At 37.1% G+C, this 16,265-nt stretch overlaps 1 protein-coding gene across 2 annotated transcripts in view; it reads right to left on the minus strand.

Annotated features, from left to right (window-relative positions):
- Positions 1–16,265, minus strand: part of CNTN3 (contactin 3) — a 258,886-nt gene that overhangs the window by 220,417 nt on the left and 22,204 nt on the right. For both annotated transcript variants that reach the window (XM_032592339.1, XM_032592338.1), the window contains exon 2: positions 9,577–9,703. In XM_032592339.1, coding sequence (XP_032448230.1) covers positions 9,577–9,703 — 127 coding nt within the window. The remainder of the gene's footprint in view (positions 1–9,576; positions 9,704–16,265) is intronic.

Genomic DNA, 16,265 nt, shown 5'->3' on the forward strand with positions numbered 1-16,265 from the left:
TTATATCATTTTCTATATCTGAATAATACATAATAAAGTTTTAATGATGGAAGCCATAGGAAATGAACAAATGTATAAGTTTAGTCCCACACTTCAATGGTTTCCAGGCAGGTACAAATGCAGACAAACCACATGGAAGACACAGTCCTACACATGCTGGGTTTGACTTTCAGAGAATAAATATGACAGTAAATCACAAGTGGGTGGGTTGAAATTCTTTTTAATTTTTACTTATTTTTGAAGGAGAGAGAGACAAAGTGTGAGTGGGGGAGGGGCAGAGAAGATGACACAGAATCTTGGAAGCAGGCTCCAGGCTCTGAGCTGTCAGCACAGAGCCCAACGTGGGGTTTGAACTCATGAGCCGTGACATCATGACCTGAGCTGAAGTTGGATGCTTAACCACCTGAGCCACCCAGATGCCCCATGTGGTGGGTTGAATTTTTAAGCAATGAATGGTTTGTTAGCTTCTGAGCTTCTTAATGCTTGCATTGGGAAAAACTCAAAACTCAAATCAGAAAAGATGTAGTTAATTTCATACACTTTTGAACGACAGACTCTCATGACGAAGGGTACTTGTATTTTTGTTACCCAGAAAATACAGTTTGTTGGGGGAAAAGAGGATTTTAGCTCTAGAGTTAGAATCTTTATGGCCTGACTAAACATGTCTGAAGGCTTAATTTGAAAATTGTGTTTTTGTGTTTAGCTGATGAATAATAAAGGTACAGTGGCTATGTGGAAAATTGAAAAGATAAATAAAAATATGGAGAAGCAATTCTTCTTGCCTACTTAGTAGCTGGAAAGATTTAAGATATCATAAAGTATGTAGGAAAATACTTTATATCAGTAAGTGTCTAAGATCTGAAAGCTATCTTCCCAAAGCTTTGACTAAACAACTAAAATGGAAAAGATTTTTTCATGCATAAATATTTCGTACTTTCTTTAGCTCGATCTTCATCACATAGACTGAATGCCTAGATTATTGCATTATGTGAAAAGGCAAAATCTGCTCCCTTTTAAATATGTTTCCGCTATGCCAAAAGTAAGTGCTTTGCTTCACCAAACTCTTCAGAGCTAAGACATACCCAAAAGAATATTAATTTTCTTTTAACGAAGTGATACAATTATTTCCCTCCTTCTTAACACTATTTATTATTAAATGGACTTCATCCCCAGATGATATAAAAGTTCTCAGTTATCTTGTTAAACACTGATTATTTTTCCTCTTACTGAAAGTATGTGAATTAAAAAGGTCTGTATTTATTTAAACTCTGAAATGTGTAAGGAATCTCTGGGCCAGAAATTCCAAAAATTATCACATCCTGAGAATATAGTGTACTTAACTTCCCAATGCAAAATATTCATATTTAAGCCTGATTTCTAAATATTTCTGATACTTTCTTCTGCATAAGAAACCTTCAAGAAAACTGAAGGCATACACACACTTACTCCTTTTACAAAGTATGTGTCCAATAAATCTACAAATTAGACTAATTTTCTTTGCAGTAAATTGTAATCAACTGCTCAGAGTTCAAGAACAACACATAGTAATAAAGTGTGACAGATGAGTGGCACATTGAGGCCATGAATTTGGGAAGTTTTTAGAGGCAGATAGTGTCTTTTAGTTTTGCACATACATAATTATTTGTAAAAGGTGCAGATGTCCACTTTTAAGAATAAAGTGTGAAGTTCATGAGAAACTCTAAAGTTTCAGAATAAAATCTTTCTGAAATATCAAAATTGCTTTAAAATTCATAAAAGTAACATTTGCGCACCCAAATTTCATTCCAAAAGGCTTAATGCAGTGATCTGGAGCAAGAAAAGACAGCCCAGTGGCTCTTGGGGTTGCATACACCAGTATTTCAATCATATAACATTTACATTGTGCTCTAGAAACAGACTAACCTTGTAGATTTAGCTCAGTGGTAAATGTCACAAGATTAAGCACCTTTGTATAATCATCATGTTGTAACACTCTTGAATGATCTTATAAGTTCATTGCCAGCCTCCAGTGTTCAAATGTTCATTCTACACAAATTAGGATTTGCTTTTAGAATCCATAAGTGAGAAATGGTCTAATATTCATATTTCACAAATCTATTCATTCTCACGCAATGAGCTCTCATCCCCTCGCATTTCTTTGTGTGGAGGTTATCTGTGAATTTTTTTCTGGGCCAATGAGTAGAAGCTGAGGGCTGGAATGAGAAGTTCTGGGCTGTGCACTCTGCTAGCCTGAGACAACATGAATTTGATCTATCAACTTCTAAAATCATGTCTGCATTGTCTACACAACAGGGCGCTGGTTATGTCCTCACTGGAGAAACACTGGGCAGGTGGGGATAAGGAGGTTGGGCCAAGCCTATACAATAGAATGGTGGGAGTCTATGGCAATTTCCCTGTAAACATTTTTTGAATGCAATTTCTTTAAAACATCATGCGTGCCGTTGAGCCGACAGGTTTTGAATTTTGACTATAACAGCAAAAGGTACCTGACACAGGGGCTATTACAACTGGCAGTTACTGCTTTTTCATGAGGAAAACTATAATTGTTACTTCTGGAAAACATGCTAAAACATCAGTGACTAAGGGTACAAGAATCACTGCCTTCCAATACAAAGAACAAACTGTGTAAGAGTGTGTGTGTGTGCATGCAGACATGAATTTATGTAAGAAGTTAAGTCAGTACAAAAAGCCTACACTTTCAGAGTTGAAAGGTGCTTCTGAAAGCATGACCTCCAATGCATGATGAGTGTTTCAATCACTGCTGAATTCCCACCATCAGCCATAATAGCTGGTGCATGGTAGGGTCTCATAGAAGTTTCCTGAGTGGAGTAACTTAGCCATAACTAACCTCCATATAGTCGTCCCTCCCTGTGGTCAGCCACATTAGAAACAAACATCTCAAAGATGAGGAAGGAATGCATATTTATTTTCATTTACTTAATAATTAGTTCTTCTTTACTTACCATTCTAGTTATTAGATGATATGGCAACCCTTACACAAAACCTCAATGGCACGAACAACAATCATGAACATAATCATAGACATATCTTGCCACTATAATTTCAGGCACCAAGCCCTAAAACGGGTCTTTCACTAGAACCTGATAACAAGGTTGGAGACTGTCACCCTTTAAAAGTGAAACTAACTAAAATGACAGACATCAGGTAGTTTCAAAATAATCCCTGGATATAATTCACCTCACAGTTGTTTATACAAAGCTAATGTCCTTCAGGATAGCTATGCTATCACACAAAATCTGGTCAGGAAAACGGAAATATAAACAATAAGCTGGTAAAAAAAAGAAAACATCACACGTTAGACTTCAACATAAAGTGAAGAGAACAAAATAATTTGCTGAAATCTTTAGGGAGTGGGGCTAAGTTTTGGAAATAAGCCCACACTAAACACTTGTTAAATCAACGGGCAATACTTTATTTGGGGGTTGACAGGAAAATTAGGAATTTAATCACAGAAGCAATTTGTGGTTTTAGATGTGGCTTTCAAGTTAATAAGCAAATGCATTTGTGTTCAAATGCAATGTTTGTTAATATGTTTACTGAAGTGATGAGAATAATTGCAGCCCTTGAAAGAATGAATGTCTAAATTTGCATATTCAATACTTTATCCAAAAATAACTAGTTAGGCTTCAGCAATAATTGCCAAAGATATAAACGAGTTAAATTGCAATGCTGTGTTTTTTAAAAATTAAGTTTTTAAGATGTGTCTTATGACATAGATTTCCATTTCTTCTCACTCATAGATAAATTTTAAACATACATATTTAACAAAAAAACACTGGGATTAAAAGCAACTGTTTAGTTTACATAGCTATAGCCTCATTCAAATTGATCACTGATTGCCTTAAAATTACTGGTAGAAGAATAATAAAAGAGGTTTGCCATTCCTGCTTTCTCTGTACCTGTTTTTGCTTTTTTCTGGTAGCAGTGCTCCCTCACTCCCTTTGAAGAGGCCACTCCTCACATGACTTGACCTGACCACTCAGAACAATCCTTGTCTTGGCCTCAGTGCTTAGTTAAGAATATGAATGTGACCCAACTGACTTAACCTGGCTTTAGTCCTTATGTGTTATCCTGCCTTTTCACTCCACTGCAAACACACAAGAAAGAACAGCACCAATTGTGATGTGAATTATTTTTTATAATTCTGTCTGTAACATCTAAAATCTAACTTCTACATTTTTCTTGGATATTGATTGCTCACACTATTAGCAGTTTTTAAATGTCATGTTTTTTTCTGACACTATTCAGAACTCTTGATGACACTAGTAGGAAGGATGCCTTCTTTTTCCAGCTGCTAAGGGGAGGATATAAGTAAGCTTTGTGTTCCATGCAATCAGCTTTGTCACCTCATGGGCGATGTGTCTTAAAATGGAGCCCAAAAAAGGAATCGATCCATACTTAAGAATACGCTCTAAAATGTACTATTGACCACTTCTAACCGTCTGATCCTTCATGACATTCTTGACTCCTAAACACGACCTAATCCCAAATTTGCTTTGTTTTCCCCCATTAACTTCATTCTATTTTTTTTTTTTCATGCTCCAATTCAGCATGCACTATTTGCTAGGCATTTGGAAGGTGAGGGTGAAGAACAAACCATCTTCACCTTTAAGGGGGTTACATCCTACCAAGACAATCACACATTTCATTTTGGTAAGTTTTATCATGCAAGTAGGTATGGAGTAAAATGGGCACTATATCATTGGAGCATGGACCCCAGTATAGCGGATATTAAGAAGGCTTCATGAGAGAGGCAGTAACATAGCCAAGTTTAAAATGCTCTGTAAGAGATGCTGTCTACCTCCACCCCCCTCCGGCACTATAGATATTCTTTACTCTTTAATGGTTAGCAATCATGCCAACCATGTGAACATGTCATTGCTCATACAGCTGACTGTAGGTGTGGGGACCAGAACTGATCAGCTGCAGAAGTCGGGATGCTAAAAGTTGTTGAGCATGAAGATAAACACAGAGAATCAGGCCTACTAATCCAGCAGAAAGGATTTTGTCTCCCGAAGGGCCAAGAGAATTTATTTTTTATTAAAAAAAAATTTTTTATGTTTATTCATTTTTGAAAGACAGAGACAGACACAGCACAAGCAGGGGTGGGGCGGAGAGGAGGAACTCGGAATCTGAAGCAGGCTCCAGGTTCTGAGCTGTTGGCACAGAGCCCAATGCGGGGCTCGAACTCATGAACCGCAAGATCATGACCCGAGCCAAAGTTGGATGCTCAACCGATGGCTATGCTGCCACCCAGGTGCCCCAGGCCAAAAGAACTTAGAGGAACAAAAACACTTATTTGTCTTGCAGCATAAAAGTGAAATAACAGTGACATCAGATCTTACATGGCAACAAGATAATGTAAGGGAAAAAGTGCATACAATCAAAATATTATACATGCTCTACATGTAGAATATATATAGCATATATAGTGCATACAAATGTAGTACATATATGGAGCCATATGTATTACTACATGTGGTACCATGTACAGTAATACGTGGTGTGTGTGTACATATGTGTGTGTGTGTGTGTGACTGTGTATATATGGGCAACAAGAAAACTCAGATTTTTCTTCCTTACAGTTTACTCTTTCAATAAATGATGAGCAGCAATTAGTCGCTCTTATTTTCCTCTTCTACCTTAAACTGAATGCATTTAGTTGATTTTCAGTAAATTCCAATACAGGGAACCATACCTAAAAGGGAGAAACCGTGGCCAGGGGAGATGATATTTTGCAAAGATACTTAGTCCATATAACTTGTATATCCAATATTGTTCACAGTGTACTTTATTAACATAGTTTACTTATTATATAGAGCTGGAAGACAATAAGGTTGTGGTTATTTCCTTTTTGGGAGAACAAAAAAACAGACAAGCTGTGGATTCAAGGATCAGTCTAGCGCAGAGCCATCCAACAGAACTTTATGGAAGCATAAAAATGGTCTTTGGTTCCTTCCAATACAGTAACTATTAGCCCCACATGTCTACTCAGCACTTGAAATAAAGCTGCTTTGACTGAGGAAATACATTTTTAACGTAACTGATTTAAATCTCCCGGGTCAACTTTGGGCTGCTGGCTATCACATTGGACAACACAACTCGTAAGTCTCAAGCTAGAATAAATGTTGAAAACATAAAACCCATGTGGGCCACATTTCACTTTAAGACTTATTTTCTTTGGCCTACATTACAAGAGATTCCAAAGAGAAAACACCTGAATTTTAAAACATCTCTTGAAAAGCTTTTGTTGTACTGGACCAGGATTCCTGGATGGTAATCACTGGCTAGTGCTGAGAAGCAGTTGTCACCATTCAATAGGCTTGTGGCTGAATGTTGGATAGTTTCCAGTCACTACTCAATGTCTCTATATGTTCTCAAGGCACATCCACCTCTTTGAGCTTTTTACCTGCCTGGTCGCCATTAGGTATCTACATATTTTGCCCCAGTCTGTCTCAAACGTGGTTCCTTTAAAGGCTGAATGGCATCAGAAGTGACTTAGCTGGGGTCTTCCATGTGAGCAAATTGTGAAATAATGGGCATTTATAACCCTACGAAAAGTCAGGGAAAATCCCTCCCACTTAAAAAAGTTACTAATACTCCCTCAGGGTAATCTCTTCTGTCATCATCAGCAATTACAATGAGAATAAATACTAATTAACCTTTAAATATAGGCTTTGGGGCTTAGGTGGGGAGATGGGGTGGGGAGAAGAATAAAATTCTCAATTAAACCCTAACACAAGTAATTTCTCTTGAGAATTTCTGAACTTTTGGATATCTAATATGGCCAATTAAGAGTTCTTTTTACCCAATGGGAGAACCAAGAAAATATCTCTCATCAGACAAATTTGCCCCAGTCTACAAGATAGGCTGTGGGCTTTCAAAGGGTATTCTTTTATCAGACTCTTAAACTTTATTTCAAATCTTGGGAAACAGGGTTGGATTTGTCTTCAACTTGTAAGTTTCACATGAACCACTGATTTTCCCCTTGATATCCATCTATCTATCTAACTGCTTATCCTTATAAACCCTTATAAAAATATATCCTTTCTCTGATGTCATGTCAAAAAGCAAATCCCCAAATTCAGTGCTTTTCCATATTTATACCATTTATCTGTAGTTTCTAAAGGATAGTTAAAAAATAAGAACAAGCAAGCATATTTTCTCCTGAAATATTTAAAGAATTCTACAAACTATTCCATGATTGACTATTAAAGTCAAAAGATAGGAGAAAAAAATCAGGCCATAACTGAAGGTGTTTCCTAAGTAGATAAGGTCATAATTACAGCCTACAGGGTTGTATACTCCCATTTATTCCTTCGGCATAACGTCTTACACAGATAACATGAATAACGGGGAGTTGTTGTTACAGGAAAGCCTTGTATTTTCACAATGTAAAGAGGTTCCCTTATGCTTTTTTTCAAGGTCTCGACTTCTAGTGACTATAAACCTTCAGTTTAAGTGGAATTTTATACTGGTTACAAGTCTTAACTTTAGAGAATCTTTAGAGCTATAATGAAAGTGTCTGCTCAATCTGGCTACAAACCAAGTATTTTAGAACCATATCTACCATGTTAAATTTCTTCATTTGTCAGACACAAAACTGATGGATCAATTTAAGTCACATATCTCTTGGTCTCAGGTACAGATTCTGCTTAAATTGGAACACACCACATCCCAGGCCACAGCATAAAACCTAAGAGGCACTGTGTAAATGGCAGGACCTCTTCATCAACATTTTACACATGGCATCAGTATGTTTAAAGACACTCTCTGGCATTACAATAAATACCTGATATATAAAGAAATTAACGCAACAACAGGCTATTTCTGGATTTCTGACCTCAAGACTTCTTGCTATTTGATAAAAGTTTACAAATACAATTAAACTGTTAATTTAGAAAAACACTCTTGTCTGACTAAATCTTTTTCCCCTGAACACATTTATCATCAAATTATTCATAAGATAAATGCTAGGAATACAACTTCACTGACAACAGAGAAACAGCCCACAGATGAGTCATTCATATGGATTCTTTATCATATTACAGTCATATCTAAAAGGATAATCTTCTGTTTCAGGGAGAAATGAATAGATGAATGAAAATGCCGGCAAAAAAATGTTTCTAGGATAACGTCTTTTATTAAAGTTGATGTATTCATCTTTCCCCAAAGAAGAAAATATTTTCAGATGTTACATGTGCTCAAGTTTGATTAATTGAACTAACTCATAAAATACAGATTCTTGTATTTTTTTAACTTTATGTTATACTTTTCTTATTTCTATAGCGCGAGGAAGAGGCAGAGAGAAAACTTTTTAGCACCTCTGTCAATTCTGACCAGTAACCTGGAATCATTGCGTATTCTGTTGAAAGTACACAGCAGGTGCTCAATAAATATATCTTTGAATATTATTGAAAGAGACTGACTTAGATTACTTCCAGATGTAAAAATACAAAGGTCTACCTTCTAACCCGATGCTGACCCAATTGAACAATGAATGTTGGCTTCTATTATTTACATGGATTAAGAAAACAACAGAAGTTCTATAAGGTCTGCATTAGTACTCTTACCACTTAGGATTTTATTAACACAGGCTGAAGTATGCTTGTTCTGCAGATTACAGAGGAGGTTTTGCCAAGAAACTAATATTATAAACAGAGTTTTCAAGACAAATGCTCACAGTATTCAAAAGAGCATGTTGTTCTCAAGGTGCCTCGAGCACTTTCTCATTGCCACTTATATGAAAGCAGCATATGCTGTTTATAAATAATTCATTTCTTCATTAAATTGGGTCACCTAAGCACACATAACAGTAAAAATAGTTAATCTTGTGATTTTTAAAAAAAGTAAATACCCATCCCATCCAAATCATCCACCATTAACCTCCAAATATTAATATTTTTATCTTAAGCGGATGGGAATTCAGACTTTTTTCCCTTATACCTTTCTGTGATGTTTGACGGTTTTCAGTGAACAAGTATTATTCATGTAATCTGAAAAATACATACTCTGACATGAAAAAAAATCTACTAAACTAATATAATTTCTCTTTTAGAATAATGAAAATAACTTTAGTAAGAATGTACTTTATTTCCCTATACTTAGTAAACCTTCACACACATGGTCGGTAAAATGGTAAAGAAAGAAGTACAAATAGCCAAAAAGTAACTTTTTTAAAAACTATGACTTCTAACTACCTTTGAAACATTTGATTTTATCCCCACCTTGGATATGTTCCCAACGAGTGCACGTAAACTAATGAGTTTATAAATTAAATTGCACTATAAATCAGTGAAAATGCATTGTTTATTTAAGATATTCTGCTACGTCTTTTTTAAAACAAGGAATCTCATTGTAAAGTGAATAATGAATCAAATATATACAGTATGGATCCAATGTTTATGTATCAGAACTGCTGAACATAGCATACAACTGCAGTTTCGTGTATTATTTCTTATGGAAGCCATACATATATTGAAGCAAAAAAAACCCCAAAATCACAATGGCCACACTGTTATTTCTTAATTTGTATTTGCAAACTTTCCACTGTACCTGTAATGAGGTGAAGGGTTGCCTCTTGCTTCACAATTTAAAGTTATTTTTTTATCCTCTGAACCAACAGGGAAAATGCTGTTGCTGGGCTCTCTGATGAACACTGGACCTTGTAAGAGAAGCTCACCTGTAGGGGTGGGAGACATCCAAAAAGCAATCATAGTAAGGAAAAGGTATTCTAGAACTGAAGAAGAAAAATAAGCAACCAGTATCTGCTCTTTAAAGCAAACGAAGAAAAAGCAGGGATTGCTTCCCTGGTCTACAATACATGCTCTGCAGGTATTGCTTTGTCAATGAGGCTCAGTTACACCATTAACAGCCTAATAACATGTATGACAGAATGAACATTAGTATGAAAACCACTGCTATATTAATAAAACCTTAAAAGCATAAATAAGCCTGTACTAATTACTTAATCTTTTTAAATATATTTTTTAAAGTTTATTTACTTTTGAGAGAGAGAGTGTACACGCACACATGCATGAGCAGGGGTGGGGGGCGAGGGTCGGGCAGAGAGCAAGGGAGACAGAGAATGGCAGGCAAGCCCTAAGCTGTCAGTGCAGAGCCTGACATGGGGCTTGATCCCACAAACTGTGAGATCGTGACCTGAGCTGAAATCAAGAGTTGGATGCTCAATCCACTGAGCCACCTAGACACCCCTCTAGTAATTACTTTTAATATTATAAACTCTACCTAACTTTTCACTGATGCATATCCTATTACAGGGGCTCTTTTTGTCATAAGGGTCTTTACAAAATGAAAGCTGTGTTCAAAATAAGTTGAATACTTGAGTATGATCTTTCTCATAAAATCTGCCATACATACAAATCAGAATGTTGACGATATTATTTTTCTGTTTTGACCTCCAATACTCAACATTTGGTGGTATTTCCATTTTATTACCAGCCAATTTAAAAGAAGGTTACAACCCTAAGCAAGTATCTTTTAAAAGGTTTTCTACTTTAGTTAAGGCAATTTGAGTACTTTCTGAGAATTTACACACACACACACACACACACACACACACACACACACACACCTGTCTTTGTGCTATGAATTTAAAAAGGAACAAGATAACGCCATCAACAAATGCTTATGCTACTTTAGTTGTACAATCATCGCCAGTGCATTTCTGAAAACAAATGAATCCACAGGAAAAAGAAAAGAAAACTCTTCATTCTCCTATCTTGGAAAGCTCAGTAAAATTGGAAGAATTCCTGCTGAAGCAAAGAATGCATAAACCGAGAGACAAAGAGAGCCCATGAGTAGTCAGACAAAGAAAACAAGTTGGAAAAAATGTCCAGAAACTATGAACTTATATTTTGGCTACTTCAAGTAGGAACAGCATTCCTAAGAAATATTTACCATAATTATGAGGATAATAAAATAATACTGTAAATAATCATTGACATGATGAAAACAGCAGTAGCGAAAGCCAGTGTGTGAATCCTATGTGGCCATTACATGTTCTTTAATCTTCACAGAGATAATGATTTCCAATGAACAGAAGAGGAGCACTGGGCCCAAAAGTGGCCAGGAGCGAGGGGCAAGTTCACACACTGCATTTCAGAATGTACACACTCTAGAACACCTGATTTCAGAATCTAGGCAGTGATGCCTGTTGCCTTCTGCTCCAAGAATGTAGCCTTGCCCTTCATCTGGCTATTGCTCTCAGCTTCTGGCAGGTAACCAATGTCATACATGATAGAAACGCTTTTGTTTACGGTGGTGATGGCCACATTACATCTGAGAGTGGGACCAGTCATACTGATAGTCTTGGATGGGGACTGGCGACATCACAAATATCAACCGTGTAATTGTAGGTAGAAGATTTGATTCACAGGGTATGATCTAACTTGAGCAACTGAGCTCCACTGCATGTGCCTTCATCAGTCCTAACTATGTAATGAAGCCCCAGTAAAAACTCTGGACACTGAGGCTTGGCAAGGTTCCCTGGGTGGCAATAGTCCTTGTGTATTACCACACATCAATGTCAGGAGGTTTACTCATCCTGAGGACACCAAAAGCTTAGCATTTGGGGTCGTGCTAGACACTGTCTGATGTGTCTCTTCATTTGGCTGATTTTAGCGTGTATCCTTTTCCTAAAATAAGCCAGAATTATCAGTATAATAGCTTTCAGTGATGTCTGTCAGTCCTAGCAAATTATCAAAGCCAGAACTTGCAGCTGGTGTTAGAAATGCAGGTAGTCTAGGGACTGTGCACTCAAACCTCAAAGTCTGCAAAATCAACACGCCATTAACCCTTAATACTACCTACCACACCTTAAGAAAGCAGCTTGCTTGGGGTACTTGAGTGGCTTAGTTGGTTAGGCTTGGAGTTCAACTCAGGTCATGATCTCAAGGTTTGTGAGTTCGAGCCCCACATCAAGCTCTCTACTGTCAGCACAGAGCCCACTTCAAATTATCTGTCCCTTTCTCTTTCTGCCCCTCCCTCCTCACACTTCTCTCTCACTCTTAAAAATAAAATTAACATTAAAAAAAGGCAGCTTGCTATACTTTCTAGTCCCCAGTCTTTATTTACCTCTGAAGGGAAAATCACACAAGGTAAAAAATCTCACTTTTCTTTGTGGAAAAGGAGAACTTTCAGAAGAAATGGATTTTGAAATAGCTACTAATGCCCTTAATCCAAAAGATCCAATGTTGTCATTTTCTTAAATTTTTCCCCCAAGTAAGTTTATTGCATAAAAATAAATAAAAATAAAAATAAATAAGTAAATAAATAAATAGATAATCAGCTTCATTAATCAAATTTATGGTCTTGGGAAGCTGAAACTAATTCTAATGCTGGATTTTTCATAACAAATGTGGATTTTTCATAACATTTTTTTTTCTGATGGAACAGTTCTTGATTTACTTTGAGTGGCCACTTTATTTCACTTAGGATATGGGATTGCATTATTTTTCTGAAAAACTTTAACATATGTAGCACTTGACACAATACTATAGTAACATAATGGTGTAGATTTAAAAATTCCAGGTAAATTGGGGAGAGAAGCTGACAGAAGGAAAATTAGCTCGAGATAAGAAAGGGATGATTTCCATGAAAAAGATAAAAAGAGGTGTTTTTAATAATTTCCTATAAGTGGCCACAATGAAAACCCAAATATGCAATCCAATCACCATCTAACATAAGTCATATCCCAAAATGGTGATCTAATTCTTCTCTAGAGACCCTTATTAATTTTAAATGAAGGTGTTAAATAACTAGAAAACTTTTCATTCTGAGACCCTTTTGGGAAAATGACCACAATAGCTAATTTGCTAATATTTATGTGCCAGGCCCTGTAATAAGGAAAGTATAAGTCTTGCCTCTCTTATTCCCAGCCTACCTTTGACCCCATCTCCTGTGCTATGAGGTCCAGCCATACCGGCACCCTGTGCCACCAATGTCTTGTCTGTGCTTCTGAGACAATGATGACTGCTGTCATATTGGGCTGAGCCACCACCTCCCTTGTTACTCTTGTGTCTGATTTCCTTTTGTCATTCAGAACTCTTCTCAGCTTACATGTGACTGTCCATCCACCCACCTCTCACTTCCACCTTTCACAGAGGTATCAAAGCACATCTTGCTGTATCTCACTATATGTGAACATCATACATGTTTGCATATGTGCTTGCTATTTGGGTCTAATCCTTTGCTCTATCCCCAACTCCTATAACATAGGAGATATTCCCTATCAATCTGTTGAATAAATAAGATGAATGAAGGAATTCTCACAATAACTCTCTATAAAGCAGATACTTTTTATTTTTTTTAAATTTTATTTGTTTTTGAGAGAGAGAGAGAGTATGTGTGGGCGTGTGTGTGTGTGTGTGTGTGTGTGTGTGTGTGTGTGTGTATGAACAGGGAGGGGCAGAGTGAGAGAGGGAGACACAGAATCTGAAGCAGGCTCCAGGCTCTGAGCTGTCAGCACCGAGCCCACCATGGGGCTCGAACCCAAGAACCATGACCTGAGCTGAAGTTGGACACTTAACTGACTGGGCCACTGAGGTGTCCCTAAGGCAGATGCTTTTTTATAGCTAGTGATTGACAAAGCTGAGATTTTAATTTCAGAGATTATGTTCTCACCTTATAGTTGTTTGGTCTCTCCAGCAGAAAATGAGGTACAGGGTGATTAGACAACCTAACCGTGGCAACACAGGTTTGTTTTGTTTTGTTTTGTCTTGTTTTGTTTTGTGAGAGACTGTGATCAGACCCTAGTGCTCATGTTCTGGGTGCGCTTCCCTTCCCAGTAAACCACACAGTTCTAAATATGGTCAAAGACAAAAACGAACCATCAGCTTGCTTTTTCAATTTCAATATTTTCTGCTAACACTGGGGCTTCCAGTCTGTGAGGTGCACACCCACCATTTCTGAAATTTAAGGCTCCTAAAGGCTTTTTAGACCATTAGCAGGCATTTGAAAGCTTCCTAAAATGTAAGTACAAATTCATAATCAAACATGACAGGTCAGTCCATGTTTCATACTCTGAAAAGAGACAAAGGCCACTCAGTCTTGCTTCACCAGAATGAAACCGGTGATGAGAGCTGCTTGGGATATAATGTAGTCTCTTGGCAGCAATATAAACTTAAAAGGAATAGGTTCTGAAGTCTTTGCTCATCTAAAAGAAATTATCCCACATTTTCTTCAAAAATGAATTTTGATCCTCAAAAGGACAGAACCTTGACAATTCACGTGGATATTCATAACCAGCAAAAAGAAGCTTGGCTGAGAACAGAAGGAAGCCTCCTGCCTGGCTAAATGGATTCGATGTAACATTTAGATTGATGCTAAACTTTACTTTTTGTGACAGGAGCATTTTTTTGATATGCTAGCCTAGCTCCAAAGCTCCATGTTAAGTTTACAGCCTAAAATAAAGGGCATATAACATTTCCGAACAGGACTAATCAGTCCAAAAGCCCAATCACGAGGTGTTATTTTTTTCCCCAAATACCCACAGGCTACTTGAAGTAACTACCTTTGAATGTAAGTACCAGCTTTATAAGTTCCTAAGGTAATGTCACCTAAAAGATCAAACTGCAGCCAATCAATTCTAATAGTCATACTCTATACAGTTTTTATGAAGACTGACATAGAGAAATAGACAAAGGATCCAGGCAGTTGGATTACTTTTACTAAAAGAAATGAAATTCCTAAAAGACCACAATGTTATATCTGAAATTCCTATAGAAAAAAGGAAAACATATCCTATTTTCCCTCACTTATTTATATCATATTTACATGATGCAAAAACAGAAAGATCTTTAGAAATGAAGAGGGTCAATCCCAAAAGGGAGCTAGAGTGAGGCCTACTATTTAAAGCAGAATTTAAGACAAGGAGCTAGAAAGGAATAGTACCAATGTACTTACAAGGCACCCAAACCAAACAGAATGAGCTCTAGCCTCGGTCAGAGAAAGTAAAAATTATAGGTCACCAATGAAATGAGATCTTGGTCCTACTATTCTACAGGAAAAAAACAAATAAAAGATGGAAACATTTTATAGCAGTGGGGCATTATCTTTTTTTTTTTTTTTTTTTTTTGGCATTGGTGGCTTAAAGCTAGAAAATGCCAACCAAACAGAAATGACAAAAATAAAATTCCATTTATATTCCCAAGTCAAGGGAGGATACAGAATCCAATCTTAAGATAATTCATTTCTTTAACAAATATTTGAATGCCTAACCCATGCAGCATGTCAAAAACTAGCTGTGGCACAATGGTGGTTGTCTACTCAACATCTCTTACCTATTCTATTTCCTTGCCTTCAGAATCTGCCTTTCATCAGAGATACAGAAAGCACCAGATAAATTACATACCCTGAACTCTTGGTAGTTCTTGACTGGAGAGCAGGGCAGACAAGGAAGATTGGGCTATGTATGAGACCAGTTACAGCCAAAGAGGGGTACATATGTTTGCAAGGTTGGCCACAACAAAGTACCACAACCTTGGTTGTTTAAACAACAGAAATTTACTGTCTCATAGTTCTGCAGGCTAGAAATTTCAAGTCAAGGCATGGGCAGGACTGGCTCCTTCTGAGGGCTATGAGGGACGATTCTGTTTCAAGCCTGTCACCTGGGCTTATAGATGGCTGTCTTCTCCCTCTGTCCCTTCAGGTCATTTTCCCTTTATGGGTCCAAATTTTCCCTTTTTCGAAAGATACCAGTCATAACAGATTAGGGCCTACCTTAATAACCTCATCTTAACTAATCCCATCTGCAATGACCCTATGTCCAAATAAAGTCATGTTCTGGGGACATCGACACACAAATTTTGAGGGGGACATAATTCGACCTTATAACAAAAGATAAGGGACAATCTGCTAAAAACTTTTAGGAAAGAGTCTCTATCCTGATTTTCAGGAAAACAAAATGAAACAAAGAAACAAAAATGAAAGAAATGCTGACCTTGCTTCCTTTCCTTTTTGATATGGAAATTGTGAGGAAGGATGTAATGCTGGGAATCCCTATGGCCATCTAGACACCATGAGAGGAAGTATACATATACCACAGAAAAGCTAATCCAGAGCACTCACATCGCTGAGTTCCTGAACCTAAATGAACTGCCTAAGTCCAAACATCGAATGTTAGAAAAACAAACCTCTAAAGGGTTTTTGTCATGTGCAGCTGAATGTACTATGACCGACATGCTAGAAAAAAAGGGAAACACCAATACAGTAGAGTTATGATG

This window comes from Lynx canadensis, chromosome A2 (genome assembly GCF_007474595.2).
Source record: "Lynx canadensis isolate LIC74 chromosome A2, mLynCan4.pri.v2, whole genome shotgun sequence".
NCBI classification, from domain to species: domain Eukaryota; kingdom Metazoa; phylum Chordata; class Mammalia; order Carnivora; family Felidae; genus Lynx; species Lynx canadensis.